At 44.8% G+C, this 18,537-nt stretch overlaps 1 protein-coding gene across 1 annotated transcript in view; it reads right to left on the bottom strand.

Moving 5' to 3' along the window:
- Window positions 1-4,365: 4,365 nt before the first annotated feature.
- The window catches only part of tnrc6c2 (trinucleotide repeat containing adaptor 6C2), a 51,556-nt gene continuing 37,384 nt past the window's right edge, over window positions 4,366-18,537 (bottom strand). The window contains exons 12-22 of the mRNA XM_079730297.1: window positions 18,026-18,163; window positions 17,357-17,476; window positions 17,150-17,233; window positions 15,712-16,003; window positions 15,305-15,469; window positions 14,909-15,100; window positions 13,550-13,699; window positions 12,950-13,171; window positions 10,752-10,825; window positions 10,382-10,521; window positions 4,366-8,522 (exon numbers count right to left, since the gene is read on the bottom strand). Coding sequence (XP_079586423.1) covers window positions 8,162-8,522; window positions 10,382-10,521; window positions 10,752-10,825; window positions 12,950-13,171; window positions 13,550-13,699; window positions 14,909-15,100; window positions 15,305-15,469; window positions 15,712-16,003; window positions 17,150-17,233; window positions 17,357-17,476; window positions 18,026-18,163 — 1,938 coding nt within the window. The 3' untranslated portion in view covers window positions 4,366-8,161. The remainder of the gene's footprint in view (window positions 8,523-10,381; window positions 10,522-10,751; window positions 10,826-12,949; window positions 13,172-13,549; window positions 13,700-14,908; window positions 15,101-15,304; window positions 15,470-15,711; window positions 16,004-17,149; window positions 17,234-17,356; window positions 17,477-18,025; window positions 18,164-18,537) is intronic.

Genomic DNA, 18,537 nt, shown 5'->3' with positions numbered 1-18,537 from the left:
TTTCAGATAGTTGGGGATGTGCTTTTTTCCTGTCTCCTGTGCTTTGTTTCAAAGTCTGGGGTGATGGTTGACAGAGCTACTCTCAGATCATGTTCAGCGTCCAACCTGTTCCTCTGCTTGGACTTGAGCTGGACCAAAGTTGAGAAGCCACTTTCGCAGAGATAGGTAGTGCTGAACTTAGTAATTAAAGTGATATATAGGCCGACACATAGGAATCATAAGTCAAAACGGGCTACATTTGGCTGAATTATAAAAGGTATAAGTGGTCATTTGAAGAGCCGTTTGGGAGCCGAAAGAGCCGGCTCTTGTTGGTGAGCTGATCCAAATTATCCGGCTCACTAAAAATAACCTAAAATCTCATCTCTAATCAGATGGCCTAATCACTGGTAATATTTTTAGCTATTTTATTTTTTCTCCTACACTCCGCGACCCATTCAAAATGAGTCCGCGACCCACTTTTGGGTCGCGACCCACCAGTTGAGAAACGCTGGTTTAGAGAATACTAGCATTAAAAATGCAATGTGCAAAATTTCAGCTCGATTGTTGCTGATCTTATCAATACAATCATATGCTGGTCATCCCGTAACTCGGTCAATAATCTTTCTATCGCCACTCTCAAAAAAGGAAAAGTTTTTAACTGGCTATAACAGATCCAGACAATGTGATACTGGAAATTTGGTAGACCTTTCTTATTGCTTTGTAAGAGGTCTGATAATATTTTGTAGATTTTAACACTTGCAAATACATTTTTTGCCCGATTTGGATTTTTGGTAGGGATATCTGTGGATATTTTGCATTCATTGTCCCTAATTCGCAGGGCAAAATATTGTTAACATTTTATAACATATTGAAAGTAATGCTAATAGAACAAATAAAAGGGACAGGACACTCGGAAACAGCCAAGAAAAATTGCAATTTATTAATATAGTCGAAAGAAGCTTTTGTAATTCATGAAACATTTTTTTCCTGGTGCATGTTCTTAACAATCACATTCTAGGAGGAGGAAAAAAACAACATTAAAAGCCACAACCTTGTATCTCAGTTACGTCCGTTTTTTCTTATTTTCTCTATTTTGCTTTTCTTTTGAAAGAAAAGAGGAAGGTAAAGGCAACGTACCCAGACCTCCCCACCCAACCGTTCAGATAAACAGAAAAGAAAAAAAAGACCTTAAAGTCATGGGCTTTTGCTTCCTTTTCTCAGTCAAAGCCACAGTGCTTCAGCAGAACAAAGAGCGCTCATTGGTTAAGGATAACACAGCAAATCCATCCAAATGTATGACATTATTAAAGGACATGTAAAAGAATGAGTAGGGGGACGGGAGGCCGGACATCAGAGTGAGAAGAAAAGGAAAACAAGTCAAATGCGACCCTACATTAAACTCTGACCCCTATGGTGTCAGAGTGGACAGGTGGCCACAGGTCTACAATATAGGCTTCCGTTCTCTCCCGCCCCTTTTGTGCATAGATCATGAACATTACAAAAACTAAACAAACCATAGCCATCGTCCTCCATAATATAACCGTTCTCTGAACTCAACCTGTTAAGGTTGAGTTTAGGAAATCTCTCAAGTCGCTAAATAACTGCCATAGGAATAAACGCCAACAAGGCAGGAGATGATTTTAAGACGAAAAGGAAAATCATGAATCAAAACGCTCCTGAATGAAATAAAGGAACTTTACAAATGCAAAAAAACCAAAACAATTGTACAATATTAATTTGCATGTTATCAATGCCTTTTTGACAATTCAAACCATGGATACTTTGTTGTAAATGTAAAGCAATTTCTACGTAGATTTCACATGTAAAGCACAACACTTTTAAAAAGTTGATTCTCAGTCCTTTTTTTTGGTAAATATGTCACTTGCTACAAGTTTTTCCTTTTAGTCATTCTTAAAGAAACAATGCTATTTTTGTATTTCTATATCTGGTAAATTCTTAAAAGCCTTCAGTGCTTGGAACTTGTATTCTCTCTGTTGCAGTTTTCACATGAAACATTAAACTTGGAAACGACAGCGGGAGTCTGTTTTAATGGATCCCGGGCCTACCTGAGTCAAGATCCACATTGTGAGTGTGCAAGATAGTGAGCAAATTTGCGTCGTGTATAGAACATAAAAAGTTACAAATCAATACACACAGATCGTTGGCGGACAGTAAGAGAGGAAACTAAAAAGGTACGACACAACACTGATCATTCCCAGAGTTCTGAAAGCATAAATCTTCCCTTTGCAAGTTTGTAACTTCATATTCATAAGATGGAAGATGGAATTTGACATTTTCGTTTAACATTCCTGTAATGAATTCCTATTTTGCTGAACCTCAGACCAATGAAATGCTTGTAAACGGCCAGTGACTTTTGCAAAGTATGAGCGGAAAAGAGGCACCTCTGAAATGAGTCAACTCATCTCCCACTGCATCTCTTTCCAATAACAGAAGTATTACTAGTCCTTCTACAGCTAGCTATGGCCACAGTTTTTTTTTCTTTTTTTTTTTATCCTTTGAACAAAATGGTGCAATACTCAATGATAATCCTTGTTTTGGATTATTTCACAATAAAAGCCACTATAAGGTAGATAAAAACTTTTTACAGAGAAAATTAATCCCAAATAAAAGAAAAAAATCCATTACATCCTTGAGTAAACTTTTACACATGAATTGTCACAGTCTCCCCTCGTAACCAAGTGTGGTTTTCACCTACAATGAACTGATTGAGGGGATAAAGACACTCAGTGCGACTTTAGAAGATAACAATGTCCATCAGAATCATAGGTCAGAACATAGTTCTCCACAAGCAACACAAATAAAAACAGAGAATCAAAACTCATTGAGTGTCACATAACAGCAGGCTATTAGCCTTGAATACACAAACACACTTGCTTGCACTCACATTCATACAGACGTCGTAATTTCAAGCAACCAAGACTATGTTTAGTTGTTTTTTTTACATTTTGTTGAACTTAATGCAAGATTTGAGACCGGCGTCCTCTAAGAGCCCAGATTTGTACTACTAATAAAAAAAGTAAAGAGAAACAAACTAAATACTTCACATTACTGTACTGGTGCGCCTTCATTCAAGTATTTGTGATCAATATGTTGTTTCTCATTTTGTCGTTGTTGATATGTTTGTGATTTTGTTCACCTGTGTTAAGTACGTATGCAACCAGTTGATATCAGGCCGAACATTCAGACTGGTGAAATAAACTACCAAATTCACATACAGTACCAGGACTTCTGGATGAGATGGGCGGGTAAGACACATGCCCTCGCCCCCCAAACCCTTCCCTCAAATCACTTATTTGCAGGGGGAAATACATATTGCTTAAGATGCCTTCAAATCAAGACAAAACACAACAGACCGACCAAAAACAAAACGCGTTCGACAAGGATGAGATCCAAGGTGCCTGAAGATGTGCTCCACACACACACACACGCGCACACACACACACACACACACACACACACACACACACACACACACACACACACACACACACACACACACACACCGTAGTATCTGAGTGTCCCAGCGGGCAGCACCCTATAGCGTACAAACAGCAGAGGTGGAGAGAGGAGAGCCTCTGGGTGCTGGTGTAGAGTGGGTGGTAGGGAGGGCGGGGGTGGTACCGACAACCCGCCCCTCCTCCGTCCCTCATCAATGTCCGCCACTCCCGTGGCACCGCTGCAAGGGGCTCCTCTGCTGTCGGGGGTCGGGGGTGGTCTGGCTGAGCGCGGATCAAGGCAGTAACAGAAACAGGCAATAGTGATTTTTGCTAGTGTGCTGCGGGAACGCCAGTCCCAAAAGGTAGCCTTTTCCACGATTTCCTGTTGTCGGTTTTTTTTTTTTTGTCTTTGATTGAATTATTTTCTTCCTCCATTTGTTTTAAGACTTTGTACCATTTGACTTGTGCCCCCCTTGCCCCCCCCACGGCCTGCTGTAAGCAGGGTGAGCTGGGGTGGGGGGAAATATAGAGTTCAGAGGTTCAGGACACAAACACAGATCATCAGAATTAACAGCAGCCACTAAGAAACTAAAGGCTCTCCGCCCTCCCACTTCCTGTTAGATGGAGTGAGTGCAGTTGGACCGCAATGACATTTGTAACGTGTAGCGATTTCGGTTTCTTTCCGTTTAGGTAACTTTTGTTTTTTCTTTTCTAAAAATGTTTTGTCGTTTAAATTTTTCGTTCAAACTTCATCAAAACAATGTTAAAATGTGATTTCATTTTTGGTTTTAAAAAAAAATAGGTACCAGGGATTACCCCTCCTCCACTGTGCACCTTAGCATTCTAGACCACCCCCTCACCCCACCCCACCTCACAAGAACAAGCCCCCCACACCCAGTAAGAACCAGAAGAACATAACCCTCCACACTGGGTCTCACAGTGCACATTTGTATTGGCACATTTATATGTTTGGGGGGGGGGGGGGGGGGGGGGGGTCACTTGCATGTAGGACCCCCAACACCACCCCTTTCCAGCTACTCTAACCGGTGAAATTGCAAGCCTCTTGGGTCGAGGCAGATTAGTGGAGCCCCCACCCCTTCCACTGGGACTGATCAGGGTAGTCCTCCGGACGAGAGGTTAGGTCCTCTTCCTCGTGTTTTTTCACGCAGGGATCCGCCGTTTGAACGGCTCTCACAGTACCACCGCCACCGCGTCGTGGAGGGGGTGGGGTGGGGCGCGGTGCCGCCTGGGATTCAGCTTCATCAACTCTTCGTACCCTGAGATCAAGATGATGGAGAAGGTGGCGTCAGCGCTGACGCAACAAAAAGGCCTTCCTCCCAGCGGAGCGGTTTGGAACATCGGCGCACGGGGGGGGGGGGCCCGAATTTGACCGTGAGAGCCGCCGTTGTTATTTTTTCAGCACTGTGCGAAAAAAGGGGGAGAGGGGAGGTGAGTCGGGGGGGTCAGGGGTGCGGTCTAACCGTGGGCGGAGTCAGAGTGCAGCACTGATAATAGTCAGCGTGAGTAGATGCCGTTACATTGGCCTTCCTCTAGGACTTAGTGTTTTGCATAGAAACAGAGCGAGGAGCCGTGATTCCCATGGTTATAAAGGAGGGACTACAGGATTGATCAGTTTGTTGGGAGGTGGCGAGGAGAGGTTTTGTAAAGCGTAGCAGCTAAGTGGAGCGCAGCGGGGCTAAGAGGGGGGGGGTGGGGGGGTGGTCAGCCTGGGAACAGGGGGAGCAGCGTTGAAGCAACAGACCCTCCAGCCCCCTTGAGACAGCTCATTATTAGTCCTTTTTTTGTTTTCAATTGTTTTTTCTTCTTTTTTTTTTTTTTCTTTTTGCACATCTCAAAGATACTGCTTGGAGGTACAACAGAATACTGTCCAACACAAAGCATGATCAGTCTGTAAAAACCAAAGTGTAGACAATCGACAACGGTCTGTAGTGACCCTCGTTTTGCATTCAGTTCCACAGGATGATCGCACAGAGGCCTCCCCCCCCCCACACAGTGTTCTGCACCACCAGCCTCCCGACCACCACTGCATGGAGACACGTACGCACACGAGGACATGAACACATCAGCGATAAAAAGGATAATAAGTCTGAAAAAAAAGAAGAAAAAAAAAACGTACAAAAGATAACCCACTGGCAAATAACCCATAAACGTTACGGTTCCATCTTCAAGCTAAAGTGATCATTGTGTCAAAGAACTGGGGGGAGGAGCTGGGGGAGGGAGGGAGGGAGGGAGGGAGGGAGCTGGGGAGGAGGAGCTTAGGGGGGTGAGGGGAGGAGCTAGGGGAAGGGAGGGTCAAGTAGGACCCAAAGTGCCTTGTGAGGAGCCAGGCCCCGAAAAACGTTGGGCTGGCCTCGCAGCAGCCATTTCCCGCCAGGCTGAAGTTGTGTTGGTGGTCTTGGGGGGGGGGGGGGGTTCAGACAGGAAGTGCTGTGCTGGGGTCGCCTTCTGACAGGACAAACTGAGCGGGGGCACCGCGTTGAGAGGCACTCTGTGGACCCCCGTAGCCCCTGTAGACCCCGCCCCCCCACACACCTCTCCCCTCGAACTGGGCGACGGAGGGAGGGCGGGCCCGGAGACCAGAAACATTGCAGCTCGTCTGAGGAGAACCAGGCTCCACGTCCGGAGTAACAGTGATCTTCACTTTGATATTTGTGCGTGACCAATCCAAAAGGAAACCTCCGAAAAAAAAGGGAAATCAAACGCTGCGGTCAAACATTGTTCAGTTTCGTTTTGATTCCCTTCGTCTTGGCTGCTCGTCCAGGAGTACATACAGTACATAGGAGAAGCATATTTCACCTTTTTTCTTTTTGTTACATTTGTGTATTTGTTTTTGCTGCTCCTTTTGATTTATTGGATTGCAGTTGAAGCGACTTTGCTCTTCGTAAGTGCTATGATAGAACCCTTTGAATTTATAAAAGTTTTTTTTTGTACAGTACCAAATGCAAGGAACACTCGTCGGTCTACTGCATTGTGAGAACCCATCTTATTTGGTATTGTGCCTGATACCCGGAACCAGCCGTCCCGACCGGGAGAGGGGGGGTGGTCAGCCTGTGTGGGGTCATGTCCGCGGGGCACACACACTTTGAGGAGGAAAGTTGTGCGTTGCGATGTACGAGCCACTCAAGGCTCTCCAGTCCAGTTCATAAACCAATGCACAACACTGGCTTCTTCCTCTTTGCAAAGTCTGTCCAACAAGAGAGGAGGGGGGTTTCATTTTCAGCCCGGTATGCAGGGTGTCTGGTTTCGCTAGATCGAAAAACCCCCTACTGTTTTCGAAAAGGTTAAAAAAAAAAAAAAACGAAAAAAATAGGGATCCAATGGTTAAGTGCTCGTCATTGGTGGACTTTGTAACGCAAGGAAGAGGAGTCTGTGGTGTGTGTAAATATTGCACAATGTCATAATCGTCACAACAAGGTGAAGTGATGTGGGGACCTGTCTGGTTCCCAGGGGGCAGTTCACAGAGTTGATGAAGCACCCATCGGCGCCCACTAAACGCAGCTGTCCACGTTCGTCCGAGCAGTACAGGATACTGACAGACGTTGATTAGTTGCCACCCGACGAACAAGCGTGTGTGTGTGTGTGTGTACTACACACACACAAACGTACAAACACACGCACATGAAAAGAAAAAAACACTCAAGCTAGGTCTGCGAATAATCTTCTTTCAGCGTATTAAGTTGCAATAGATATTGGGCAAAAAAAACAACGGACTTTTGCCGATACAGGTTGGCAAACGAAACAACAGAATCGAACCCAGAAACAACTTTATAACAGCAGTGTCAATCCCTTTGAGAACACTAATCAAACTGGCTGGGCCAGCCAATAGGACCAGTCTTTTTTTTTTCTTCTTCTTCTTCGGTCGCCCCAGTAACATGGTTGGTCACCAATCGTGTCCCACGCCACCTGCTGGCTCAGAGTTGGAACTGTGCAAGTATTCAGCTACTTCTTCAGCTTCAGAGACAAACGGAAACGAGGTGGGCCTTGGGAAGGAACCTGGGCCCGGAGAGCACTTAAGGCTTAATATTTAGTGCTTAGAAACAAACATGAACGAGTACAAAGGTCTGTGTTGTCTTTTTTTCATTTTCTTTGTTGTTTTTTTCTTTTCTTTTTTTTTATCAACCGAGTCGTCATTGGCCACGAAGAACCAGCAGCGCACGGCCGCTATTCAGTCTTCAGTTTGGGAGCGGTTGTTTTTTTATGCTTCTTGTTGTTTTGAGGGAGAAGGAACGTTTTGAAATGGCAGCTTTGATTGCTTTTTAAAAAACACCTCACATCGAGTGTCACGTATTATCCATGGGTGAACTGAGACTCAAAACAAAACACTTAATGGATCTCTTTGTGTGGTGCGGAACGTAAGTCACATTTGTTCGTTTTTTTTCCCTCCCTGGAACAAATATTACAAAAAAGAACAGCGTAAAGAAAAGGCTCAAAGGAGGAGCAGAGTGGAGGTGAATCAGAGGAGCTGGAAGTCGGCAGTCTCAAACGGTTGGTGGAGACCCCAGGCTTCTGATCCACCAATCGCAGGCCAGAACAGCTTACATTGATACTGATTATCGCCACATGATTTGCTTGGGTTTCTCTCCTGGCCATGATGAAACTGTACTGTCTGTTTATGGGTTTTTTTCTCCCATATCCTTCTCCTCCACCGGGGGCCCCAGAGTCCCGGTGTGGGGGGCGGGGGGGTTAGGGTTAGTGGAGCCGTCCTACATGGACTCTCCGCTCAGCAGGTCTCCAGGCAGCAGAGTGTGAATAGGGGAGGGGCTTCCCATTCCGCGGGCATCGTCTCCGCCCCCGGGGGGTCCCCATAGGCTGGAGAACTGGGGGGCGCCTCCCCCCCATAGCAGCTCCCCTCCGCCCGACTTGGCCCCGCCCCCGCCGGAGCTGCTGCCCCACTGGCTCATGGGATGGGCCTGCGTGGCCCCGCCCATCCGGGTCTGATTTGTTCCCGGGTTGGCCTGCCAGCTAGTGGTGGTCGCCCCTAGTGACTGGCCTTGTGCAAAGAAGCGGTTCACCTCCTCCTCGCCGGCAAACTCAGCCAGAATGGTGGTGTTCCCCAGGACACACCTACAGGGGAGGACAGAGCACGCCTTTAGCTCGAGACATTGAAGACACCTTGTATACCTACTATAGTACCGTGCATACTATAGCAATTATAGTACTACATATTATATTGTGTAAGCACCATAGGTACTACATTCTATGGTGTATAAGCACCTGTATAAGCACCATTCGGTACTACGTACTATAGTGTATAAGCACCATTAGGTACTACATACCAGAGATGGGACAAAGTCACTGTTTGGCAAGTCCCAAGCAAGTCCCAAGTCTTAGCAGTCAAGTCTGAGTCGAGTCCCATGTCAAGACAGGGAAAGGCAAGTCGAGTCCAAGTCAAAGTCACACCAAAGCCAAGTCGAGTCCAAGTCAAAGTCACACCAAAGCCAAGTCGAGTCCAAGTCCAAGTCCCAAACTTTTTCAAGTCACCATGTATTTTTACTTAATAATGTCAATATTAGGCTATTGATCATAATTTCAACATATCCCTCTAATGTACAGTGTCATTTCTTATCAATACAGTTATAATATGTTCATTGTTTCTGTCTTCAAATGTGTTATGATATGCGCATGTGCCGAAATCTTATGTTGTCTCAGAGGAGATGTGAGAGTGGACGGTGGGTTTGAATTGTAATAGTAGGCTACGGATGGCACCACTGTGACCCTAAAGTTGGTAAAGCTGTGCCTTGACTAGTGTGGCATACGAGCTATGTATGGATGTCTGAAAGGACTGCTTGAGTGGATGTCAGTTACAGTATGCCACAACTTTCCTTAAGGAAATTGTCCTTACCACCCGCCTGTGTCTTCAGTAGTAGAAGCTGAAGTAGTAGTAGTAGTAGCTGATGTAGTAGTTGTAGTAGTAGTAGCTGAAGTAGTAGTAATGGTAGTAATGGTATTCTCTTTAAGAGAATAGCGTAGCCAATGCGTGATTAAAAGTAGCCCAATAGGGCGGTAAAAACCGCCCAATCTGGCAACACTGCTGAACGTCCTCACGCTCCAGCGTCAACGTAAATCAATGAGACCAACTGAAACGAAGCCGATATGCAACTTAAACTGTGATTCTGAAGAAACAATAAATGATATTGAAATTCTGTTTAGATATTATTGAACATACGACTGTGTAGATTTGTGACACAGAACGAAGGTAAACGGTTGAAAAATTATTTAGTTACGATGTCTTAAGTGTCAGAGGCTGGCCAGACTGCTTCAATGGGACCAACTCAAAACGCAGCCGATATGAATCTGAAACTGTTATTCTGAATAAAGTATAAATGATATCGACATTTTTAAATTTCTATCCTAATAAATTTTGATATTATTGAAGATACAAGTGTAGATTTGTCTTCGCTCGCTGTTTTTTTTTTTATCTTCACGGAAGTGAATGCGTCTTGGGTGTCTAGCCCTCCAGGCGGGACATATGTTAGCTATCTAAAACAATAAATGTTTTTGACTCAAGACATGTCGAGTCATTACAAGTCAAAGAGGCGACGTCCGACTCAAGTCTCAAGTCAGTAGCAGTCAGCAGTCTAAGTCGAGTCGCAAGTCATGCATAATTTTGTCAAGTCGAGTCTGAAGTCATCAAAATCATGACTCGAGTCTGACTCGAGTCCAAGTCATGTGACTTGAGTCCACATCTCTGGTAATGCCCCATTAGGTACTACATACCATAGTGTATAAGCAACATTAGGTACTACATGCTATACATACTATATTGTAGAAGCACCATTAGGTACTGCATGCGATACATACTATATTGTATAAGCACCATTAGGTAATACAAACTATAGTGTATAAGCACCATGAGGCACAACATACTACATATTATGCGGTGCCTTTGGTGCCAGTGCATAAGCACCAGCAGGTGGGCTTACATGTGCAGGGACTTCTGGGCCTTGGCGGCTTCGTCCTTGGAGCTGTAGCGCACCACGGCGTTGCCCTGGGTCAGGTTGAGGTGGAATGTGATCAGGGGTCCGTGCTGCATGCATAGGGTCCTCAGGGTTGAGCCATCAATCTAACGCACACAAACACACACACACACACACACAGGCACACAAACACGCACACAAAGTGGTATTGTGAATAAGTGACATTCAAAGATGGGTGGGAGACAAGCCGATGACTTCTACGGGACGGTGAGTTTCAGAATGACATTGACACTACTGTCCATCAGTGAGGGTAACACTCTGTGTTGTAACGTTTACAGGTGAAGCGTGCGCTTTGGGCCCGGCGGATGTCCCCTACCTGTGGGGTGAGGTTCCTCAGCACCAGCCAGCTGCTGGTCCTGTGAGGGCTGTCTGTGCTCCAGGTGGCGCCTTCTGGCAGATGAACACAGCACAGGGACGTTAGCGCTAGCTGCTTGTTTCTTTAGCTTAATAGGTACATCTCTGCAAAGTGTGTCCGAGGAATAACAAACATCATGGTTACCAATCAGGGTTTTTTTTTTAACGATTAAATGACTAGTCGCTGCACTTGCGGAAATAGTAGTTGGTTAAACGCTTTCTTTATTCTGAGAAAATCCTCTCAGGGGAGATTTGAATGAAGGAATGCAGGCTGTACACTGAATTACATCATGCTATTGAGTTTGAGCTAATGGCGGTTCATCGGATCTATCAAATAAATTGAAATAACACGTGTTCATTGTTAGCATTTCGTGACTGACAATGTATTTCGGATGATTATTTCGATTTAAACTTCTAAAGCCAGCAAACAATTTGGCCCCCTGCAAAAGACAACATATTAAATAAGAAAATTATATTAAGCATTTCAAATGGCTCTTATAATAGACCATAATGTATTTTCAAGACCATATATGACCATATATATATATTTCTTTTTGACTAAACGTCAGGAAATGAATCGTAAGGAACATCCCTAATTAAGACCAGGTCAATAAATTGATGACCTATATACTTGTAGGGTGTATTATTATTTAAGTGCCTACTATTTCAGAGTTATGTAGATGTGTAAATTAAGTCAAAAATGGTTTCCTACACGAAAATATCCAAATCCTGTTCAAATGTACGTGTTTTTAATGCCCAGTAGTACGGAAGAGGATTAGGGCCACATGTGATTATTTTTTTGGAGTTCTGACTTTAATCTCTGAATTGTAAATTTCAAAAAATAAATAAATAAATAAATTGGAATGTGGCCCTAATCCTTGGTTTGATCGCATTTCGGGAGGTGTAAAACCTGAATTCTTTGAGTGATGAGTAATTTTCTCCAGTTTAGAACTGCATGTAGGCGGAGCCAAATTAGTTATCTCTGTTTCAGAAAGTATGAAGTGCCTTCCTACTTTCAATCACATCGGGTGATGGTTGCAAGATAAATGTGTATCTTGTCTCTACATTCTTCTAGGTGTCATCAATGTTACAGCCCAAGGTTATGCATCCGGCACTTATACTTGTTTAGCTATAATTGGTGTATTTTGGGATAGCGAGTATTATATGAGAAAACCAACAAATAACCACCATTTTTTATAAAATAACCCAATTTATCAAAAATCATTAGCACATGGCTCTTTACTTCTTTTCATAGTATGGCTCTCTTATCTTTCTCTATTAAATTGTCATAAGACATGTTAGAAGGTTAATATAACTGGCATCAAACTTCAGGGTATCTGGGATCGAACATCGCAAATTAGCTAGTAGTCTGGCTAACTAGTTAGTCTGGAGAGTTCAAACCATTTATTTTACCTTATATGTTATTGTAACTTCAGTTTGTATTTCTGCAGCTTGATTCTCGTCTGCAACATAATAGGTGTGTTGTTCGTTCATGTAAAAATCTTTACTTTGATTAGGGTAGATTGGCACGAGCAGCAGCGTGTCTCTGACTTCTGACTGAGGTGTGAAACCACAGGATGCTGATACAGATACAAGAGGAAGTGGTCCAGGGTGTCTGTGAGAGAGTCTGGTTAGCTGAGCTTCAGCTCACCAAAGTGCCCGCCTAACGAGTTTGTCGTTTACAAATTGGCAACGCACAAAGAATGTAAACAATTCTGCAGGGTGGCTCTTCAAATGTCTTTGTGTATTAAATTTCCCTTGAGCGAGACATTTCAAAACTATATTGATGCTGAAAAATGGAGCAAGCTGGATAAACCAACCAGCGCTATCAATATACCAACTGTGCTGTTAAAAAAAATTCGCTTACAATTCACTTTTCGAAAGTAGGTTCACTGAACCTTGCAAACCCCCAAAAAAAGGTTTTCTTCCAAACACAAAGGAGTTGTTGCATTTGACACCTCACCTGTGCAGGCTCACACTTCCTGTACAAGGAAAACACATATAAGCAGAGAGTGGGCCAGATGTCATGGTGTCGGTTTCATTCTGACTTTCTGAGAGGCAGCGTGTCAACATCCCCACGCGATGGAGCCCACAGACCCTGTCCTTTATAACCGGGGGGGGGGGGGGGGGGGGGGGGGGGGGGACTCAAGGGGGACCCACCAGAGGTGTAGGAGCTGCTCCAGCCCTGAGCCAGGCCCAGGGAGTTGCTCCCCCAGGCACTGGAGGGCGCCGGTTTGCTGTTGGTGAGGCCGGGCGGGGGGCGAGAGGAGGCCATGCTGCTACGAGGCCCCTGGGGCACCTTCCACAGCTCGTGGGACAGAGACGCCTGGCTGTGGGTGATGGGCCCCGGGGACCAGGCCGACTTCATGTCGGACATTTTGCCTGGATGGGGTGAGAGGAGGGGGAGGGCGTGAGCTTTACGCACGCAGGTGGTTTCAGAACTCACTGGATAGAGGTTCAGACTGCAAAAGAGACCAGCTAGTGTTGGCATCACTGACCTAGAAGTAAAATACCCAGGCGGTAAAACCTTCCTCTGCGGATGAGATAAGATCGTGAGATCTGGGTCATAATAACACACTTATCTTACTTTAGCACACTCTACCAAAGTCTACCCTCGTATTTCATACACAGCTTAGCCCGAATACTGGGCTTTGATGATTAGGCACTGTTGGAAAATTACTGTTATCGGCAAGATGAAATCAAGTCAAAGAAGTAAGAGATGATCTAGATATTAATAATAAATAACAGGGTGAGGTGCACCTCCATTGCGGTCCCGCAGCAGGTATCTGTTGACGTCATGGATGTTGGTGTTGATGGTGGGACCACTGGGCACGCTGCCAGGGGTCATGTTGGGGTCGTTCTCAGGGTCAATGTTCTGCAGGCCCTTCCAGGGGACACCAGGGCAGAACTCTGGAGGGGGCACAGACATCAGCGATAGGGAATTATGGTTATTGGTGTGGCCTGCAAAAATCGTTTCAAATCGATTGTATTAGTTTGGAGATCGTTCACCCAAAAAAATCGTTCACCCAAAAATCGAAATCTCGATCAAATTCGATTGATTGCACAGCCCTACTTTAGAGCAGAGGTGTCATCATAGGTTGAATGGTTAATGTCAACGTTAATTAAAAGCTGTTGAAAGCATAATATAAGTAAGGGATAATCACAGAGAGGCAGGGCATATCAAACTGTTTATTGCCCTGCCTTGAGGTGATTATCCCGTTTATTCTGCTTCTTGCTTGCCAACATATTAAAACAATTCAAATACTTTAATAATTATGCTTTTTCTTATTCGTATTGCATGCTTATTAAATGTATACTCTGTTTGAGTTCATCTCCCTCAAAAAGTAGTCCCCTTTAATTACGATCGATCAAACAAGTTTTGGACACCTCGAAGAGCATTATCCCGCTTATATCATGGTCACTTGCCAAAGAAAAGAAATTAAGATCATTCATTTATATTTTCATGCGTTTTACAATCCAAATATAAAGTTTTTCACATGCCATAACTTAGTTTCCCTGGTAACGCCTGAGAGTTTGACTAAAACCTGGAACAATCATTACCCTCCCGTAAGGCTCTTATGCAACGGAAACGTTTTTCACCCCTCCAGTAAATAGGACGGACCGTAGCTACGACTTGGCAACGGGAGGTATTCTAGTCCGCTGAGCTATGAGCCAGAGAGCTAACGTTATGGATTGTTCATATTTATAATTTGAAATTCGTCCCAGCCTTTATACCACAGATGCTATATGGTCTATAGCATATAGACCATATATAGTGAAAAATGCATTAAACTGCAATCGGAAAACGCAGTTTTCCGATTGAAGTTTAATGCATTTTTCACAATTTACCAGCTCTCGTTTTGAAGGCTGAAATACAAGCGGCGTATTGATCTACTATTTGTTGACGCTGTGCTCAGTCAGCAGCAAGTAGAACCGAAAAGTCAGCGGGCAACCTGCCGGGATAATGCCCTCCTCCCAGCCAATCAGAATCAAGCATTCTTAAATGAAGTTGAATAAAGGTCGATATCATAAAGACATAATATATAAGTTAGATCCTACGTCCTGCAATTGAATCGAAGGTAGTATGTATAAATACACAAAGTGCTCATGGATTGTTACCGGGGGGCCAGTTGATGTTGTTGCCGTTGGAGGGCTTCTCGTTAGGGCTCTTGGACTGGCCCCAGCTGTCCTGGGGCCCCAGACTGTTGGCGGAGGAGTCGGAGCCAGACATCAGGCCGTAGGGAGTGTAGGAGTCCTCCATCTGGGGGCCCTTCCCGGAGGGGCCCAGGCTGGAGGCAGCAGAAATGGCCCCTGAACAAGGAGGTGGGGAGATGAGGGGAAGCCCGGTTCAGCTTAGTTCACAGCGTACAGCAAGAGGCACCGATATAAATAACTTGTAGTGCAGAGATGCCCTGGCCCCTCAAGAGGTAAGAAAACATGTCGGTTTGGTACCGATCCCAATAAATGTTACATCATGAAGTGAAAATGAACAAAGCCCTTGTGTGAGCTCCTTACCGTGCTTGTTGAGGTTGTTCTCCATGTGTGTGGAGTTGGCAGAGAAGTTGTCTATAGAGTTGGGGTGCGTCCACTGGGACAGACGGGACTGGGGCTGGGGGGGGTCCTTCAGAGAGAGGCCCCCAACCTCCATGCAGTTTACATTCATGTTTGGATTGAGTCCAGCTAGATGGGGTGGAGGGCGGAACACTCATCAGTATCATTTCAACAACCATCGATATCAACTCATCTTGGTTTCATGTGTATTTTTACTGCGGAATTTCCTGGAATAAGACACCCTCTGGCATGGCGTCAATAGCGATAAGGCCATTATCGCAACAGACTTTCTGATTAACATATCTTAAACTAAAATGGTAAAGCGGTGCCTCTAGAGGAGGAGGTGTGGGGCAGGCTGGAGGAGGACTTACAGAGAGGGTAGGAGCTGTAGCCACTGCCCGGGGAGGAGGCCTGCTCTTTGGTGTGCAGAGAGTCAGAGAGGCCCGGGTTCTGGTGCTGTCCCGGGAAGGCGTCCAGGAGGGACTTTCCGAGACCCCCAGCTTGGCTGGCAGACGGGTGCAGTCCGGCGGAGGAGGAGGAGGAGGAGGAAGAGGAGGACAGGTGGGAGGGAGGCTGCTGCTGCTGCTTCATCAACAGGGCCTGGTAGAGCTGGCGCTGGTGCTGCTGGATCTGCTGCTGCATGTTGCTGATTGTACGTGCAACCTGGACAGGAAGGGATGGGACAAGGTCAACTCCAGGACAACAAGTGATGGGATAAAGACAACAGCCATGGCAGGAAGTGATGGGACAACACAAACAAAAAGGGAAGTGGGATGACTGAGCGAATGAAGATAGTAGAGAAGATTGACACGAGAGCTAAGAGAATATGAATTAAGGGCCAAATAACAAAACAACAACATTTTCAGAAAGCAGAACATTAGCCCATGACTAGCTTGACCAAAATGCAACGTTTTACCCCGTTTTACAACGTTTTTACAGACTTCCTTCCTCCTTCAATTTTGAAACCCTCGGTTAAGCAACTTTCACTGTCCTGGGGCAATCTGTTGTATTTTGCAGCAAAGCCAGAGGATTTAAATGTTTGAGGTCTACGTTTATACTTATACTACTAGGCCAGGGCTAGTTCCAATGAAAAGGGGCAGAATATACTTACTATCATTTTGGTGATTACCTTTCGCTTGAGAAAGTTATAATAGTTTAGCAATTCATTATCAAAATAACCTTTTGACCATTTGTAAATGGTCAAAAGGTTTTAAACTATTAATTACAACTCTTGTAAATTGAAATAATAACCATGTCAAAAAATATATAAAACATACTTTTTACCACATTACCACTAAACTAAGCACAAAAGCCAAAACCGGTTACTGAAAGTTTTAGATATCCAGTCTCTCTATGACACTTTTGTTGCGCGAGAAAGTCTGGTGGAAGACCCAACTGTTTGGGCAGGCCAACCGGGCTGCTTATTCTGCGAGTGGGCGGATCGGTCTAGACACCCGTCTGAGGCCTGGCTGGCTGCAACAACATGCCAGAAGTCCCTTTGAACATGTTGATACCAGTGGAGGGGACTAGCTGAAAAAAGGGTGTTTGGGTTTTCCATTTCCTAGGCTAATCACATAGGCTAATGGATCTGTCTTTCACTGACTAAAATGTGGCTAATCATACGATGTATCAGATCATAAGATGAAGAGTCATAAGGGAAATGACAAGTTCCGCATAGAATGATTCACCATAAACATACTGCTCTCTCTTTCTCTGTGTGTCTGTGTGTGTGTGTGTGTGTGTGTGTCTGTGTCTGTGTCTGTGTCTGTGTGTGTGTGTGTGTGTGTGTGTGTGTGTGTGCGCGCTTACTTGCTGCTCTTGTTGTCTGATGGGACCGGACATGTTTCGCTGTGCCTGCATCATCTGCTGCTGGATCTGTAAACGCTGGTACGCCTGTGGAGAAAGCATAAGAAAGGAGGAGAGAGGGGAATTGAGAGAGACGGAGAGAGTGGTTAAGAGAGAGCAGTAAGGCACAGACCTCATTAGATGCTGATCCGTGATCACCTCCCGACTCACCATTTGCAGTTGCTGGAGTTGGTACAACAGGGTCATTTGTTGAGGATTTATTGGCGAGGTTAAAAGTGCAGGGTTCAGACCAATATTTTTTGCGGCAAACTGCAAGAGCTGTGCTTGAACCTGAAGCCATAGATGAGTGATAGAATGAGAGAGCAGAGAGAAAGGTTGAGAGAAAGACAGGCTGAGGGACAATGTTTTCCATTCTGTTACGTCTGTGGCCTGAAAACAACCTGAGGTGCCAACAGGTCAATCTATGCAGTAAAATCTATTGCTGTCCTCTCTTAAGTCATCACAATAGTGACACCTTCGATGTAAAATAAAATGTAAGTATATTTAGTAAATTGATCCACCAATCAAAAAAGAACAAGTTACATTTAGCAAGTAAGCCTACAGAAGGATACAACTTCAATCCACAAATTAGATTACAGAAAACATGCAATTAGTCACAGAGCAGTCAAGAGATTCCTTCTGGAAGGTAGACGAGACGCATTTTAGAAGCTAGAAACTCGAAAAAGACACCAATTACTCCAGTCTAAATGCTAGCAATCTGCAATTTGTAACATTTGAATCTACTTATATCCTGCCGGATTTGTGCATCGATGAACCATGAGCAGGGTTTTTCTGTGTGAGCGAGTGAGCGAGTGAGCGAGTGAGTGAGTGAGTGTGTACCTGAGGGGAGAGAAACTGAGGCACTTGAGCACGGACACTAGGCTGGGTGGAGCCGAGGGGCACAGGTGGCTGAGGCTGCTGCTGCTGCATAGCCCTGGCTTGTGCTGCTCCATTACTGCTAAACATTCCACTGGGCATCTACACACACACACACACACACACACGCACGCATCAATATATCTGTTATAACAAACCGTTCAGGCCTATTAAACGAGTGGAAATAATTTGAGTCACTATCCTGGCTTTTTGCTATATTTGAGTGGATTGCATGTGTCAGTATTGTGCCTTCATTACTACCGTATTTTCCGCACTATAAGGCGCACTTAAAAGCCGGTAATTTTCTCAAAAAACGACAGTGCGCCTTATAATCCGGAGCGCCTTATATATGGATCAATTCGTGTTTACAAATGAACAAAGTTGTCAGAACGCTTAATGAAGTTTGACTTTGTCTGACTGTTTTGTTGACATTCCCTTTATGGCTGGTTCAGACCACACGACAGATATTCCTCCAC

The sequence above is a fragment of the Pollachius pollachius genome (genome assembly GCF_949987615.1).
Source record: "Pollachius pollachius genome assembly, chromosome: 2".
Taxonomy (NCBI): Eukaryota; Metazoa; Chordata; class Actinopteri; order Gadiformes; family Gadidae; genus Pollachius; species Pollachius pollachius.
This window is presented reverse-complemented; position numbering and strand designations above follow the sequence as displayed.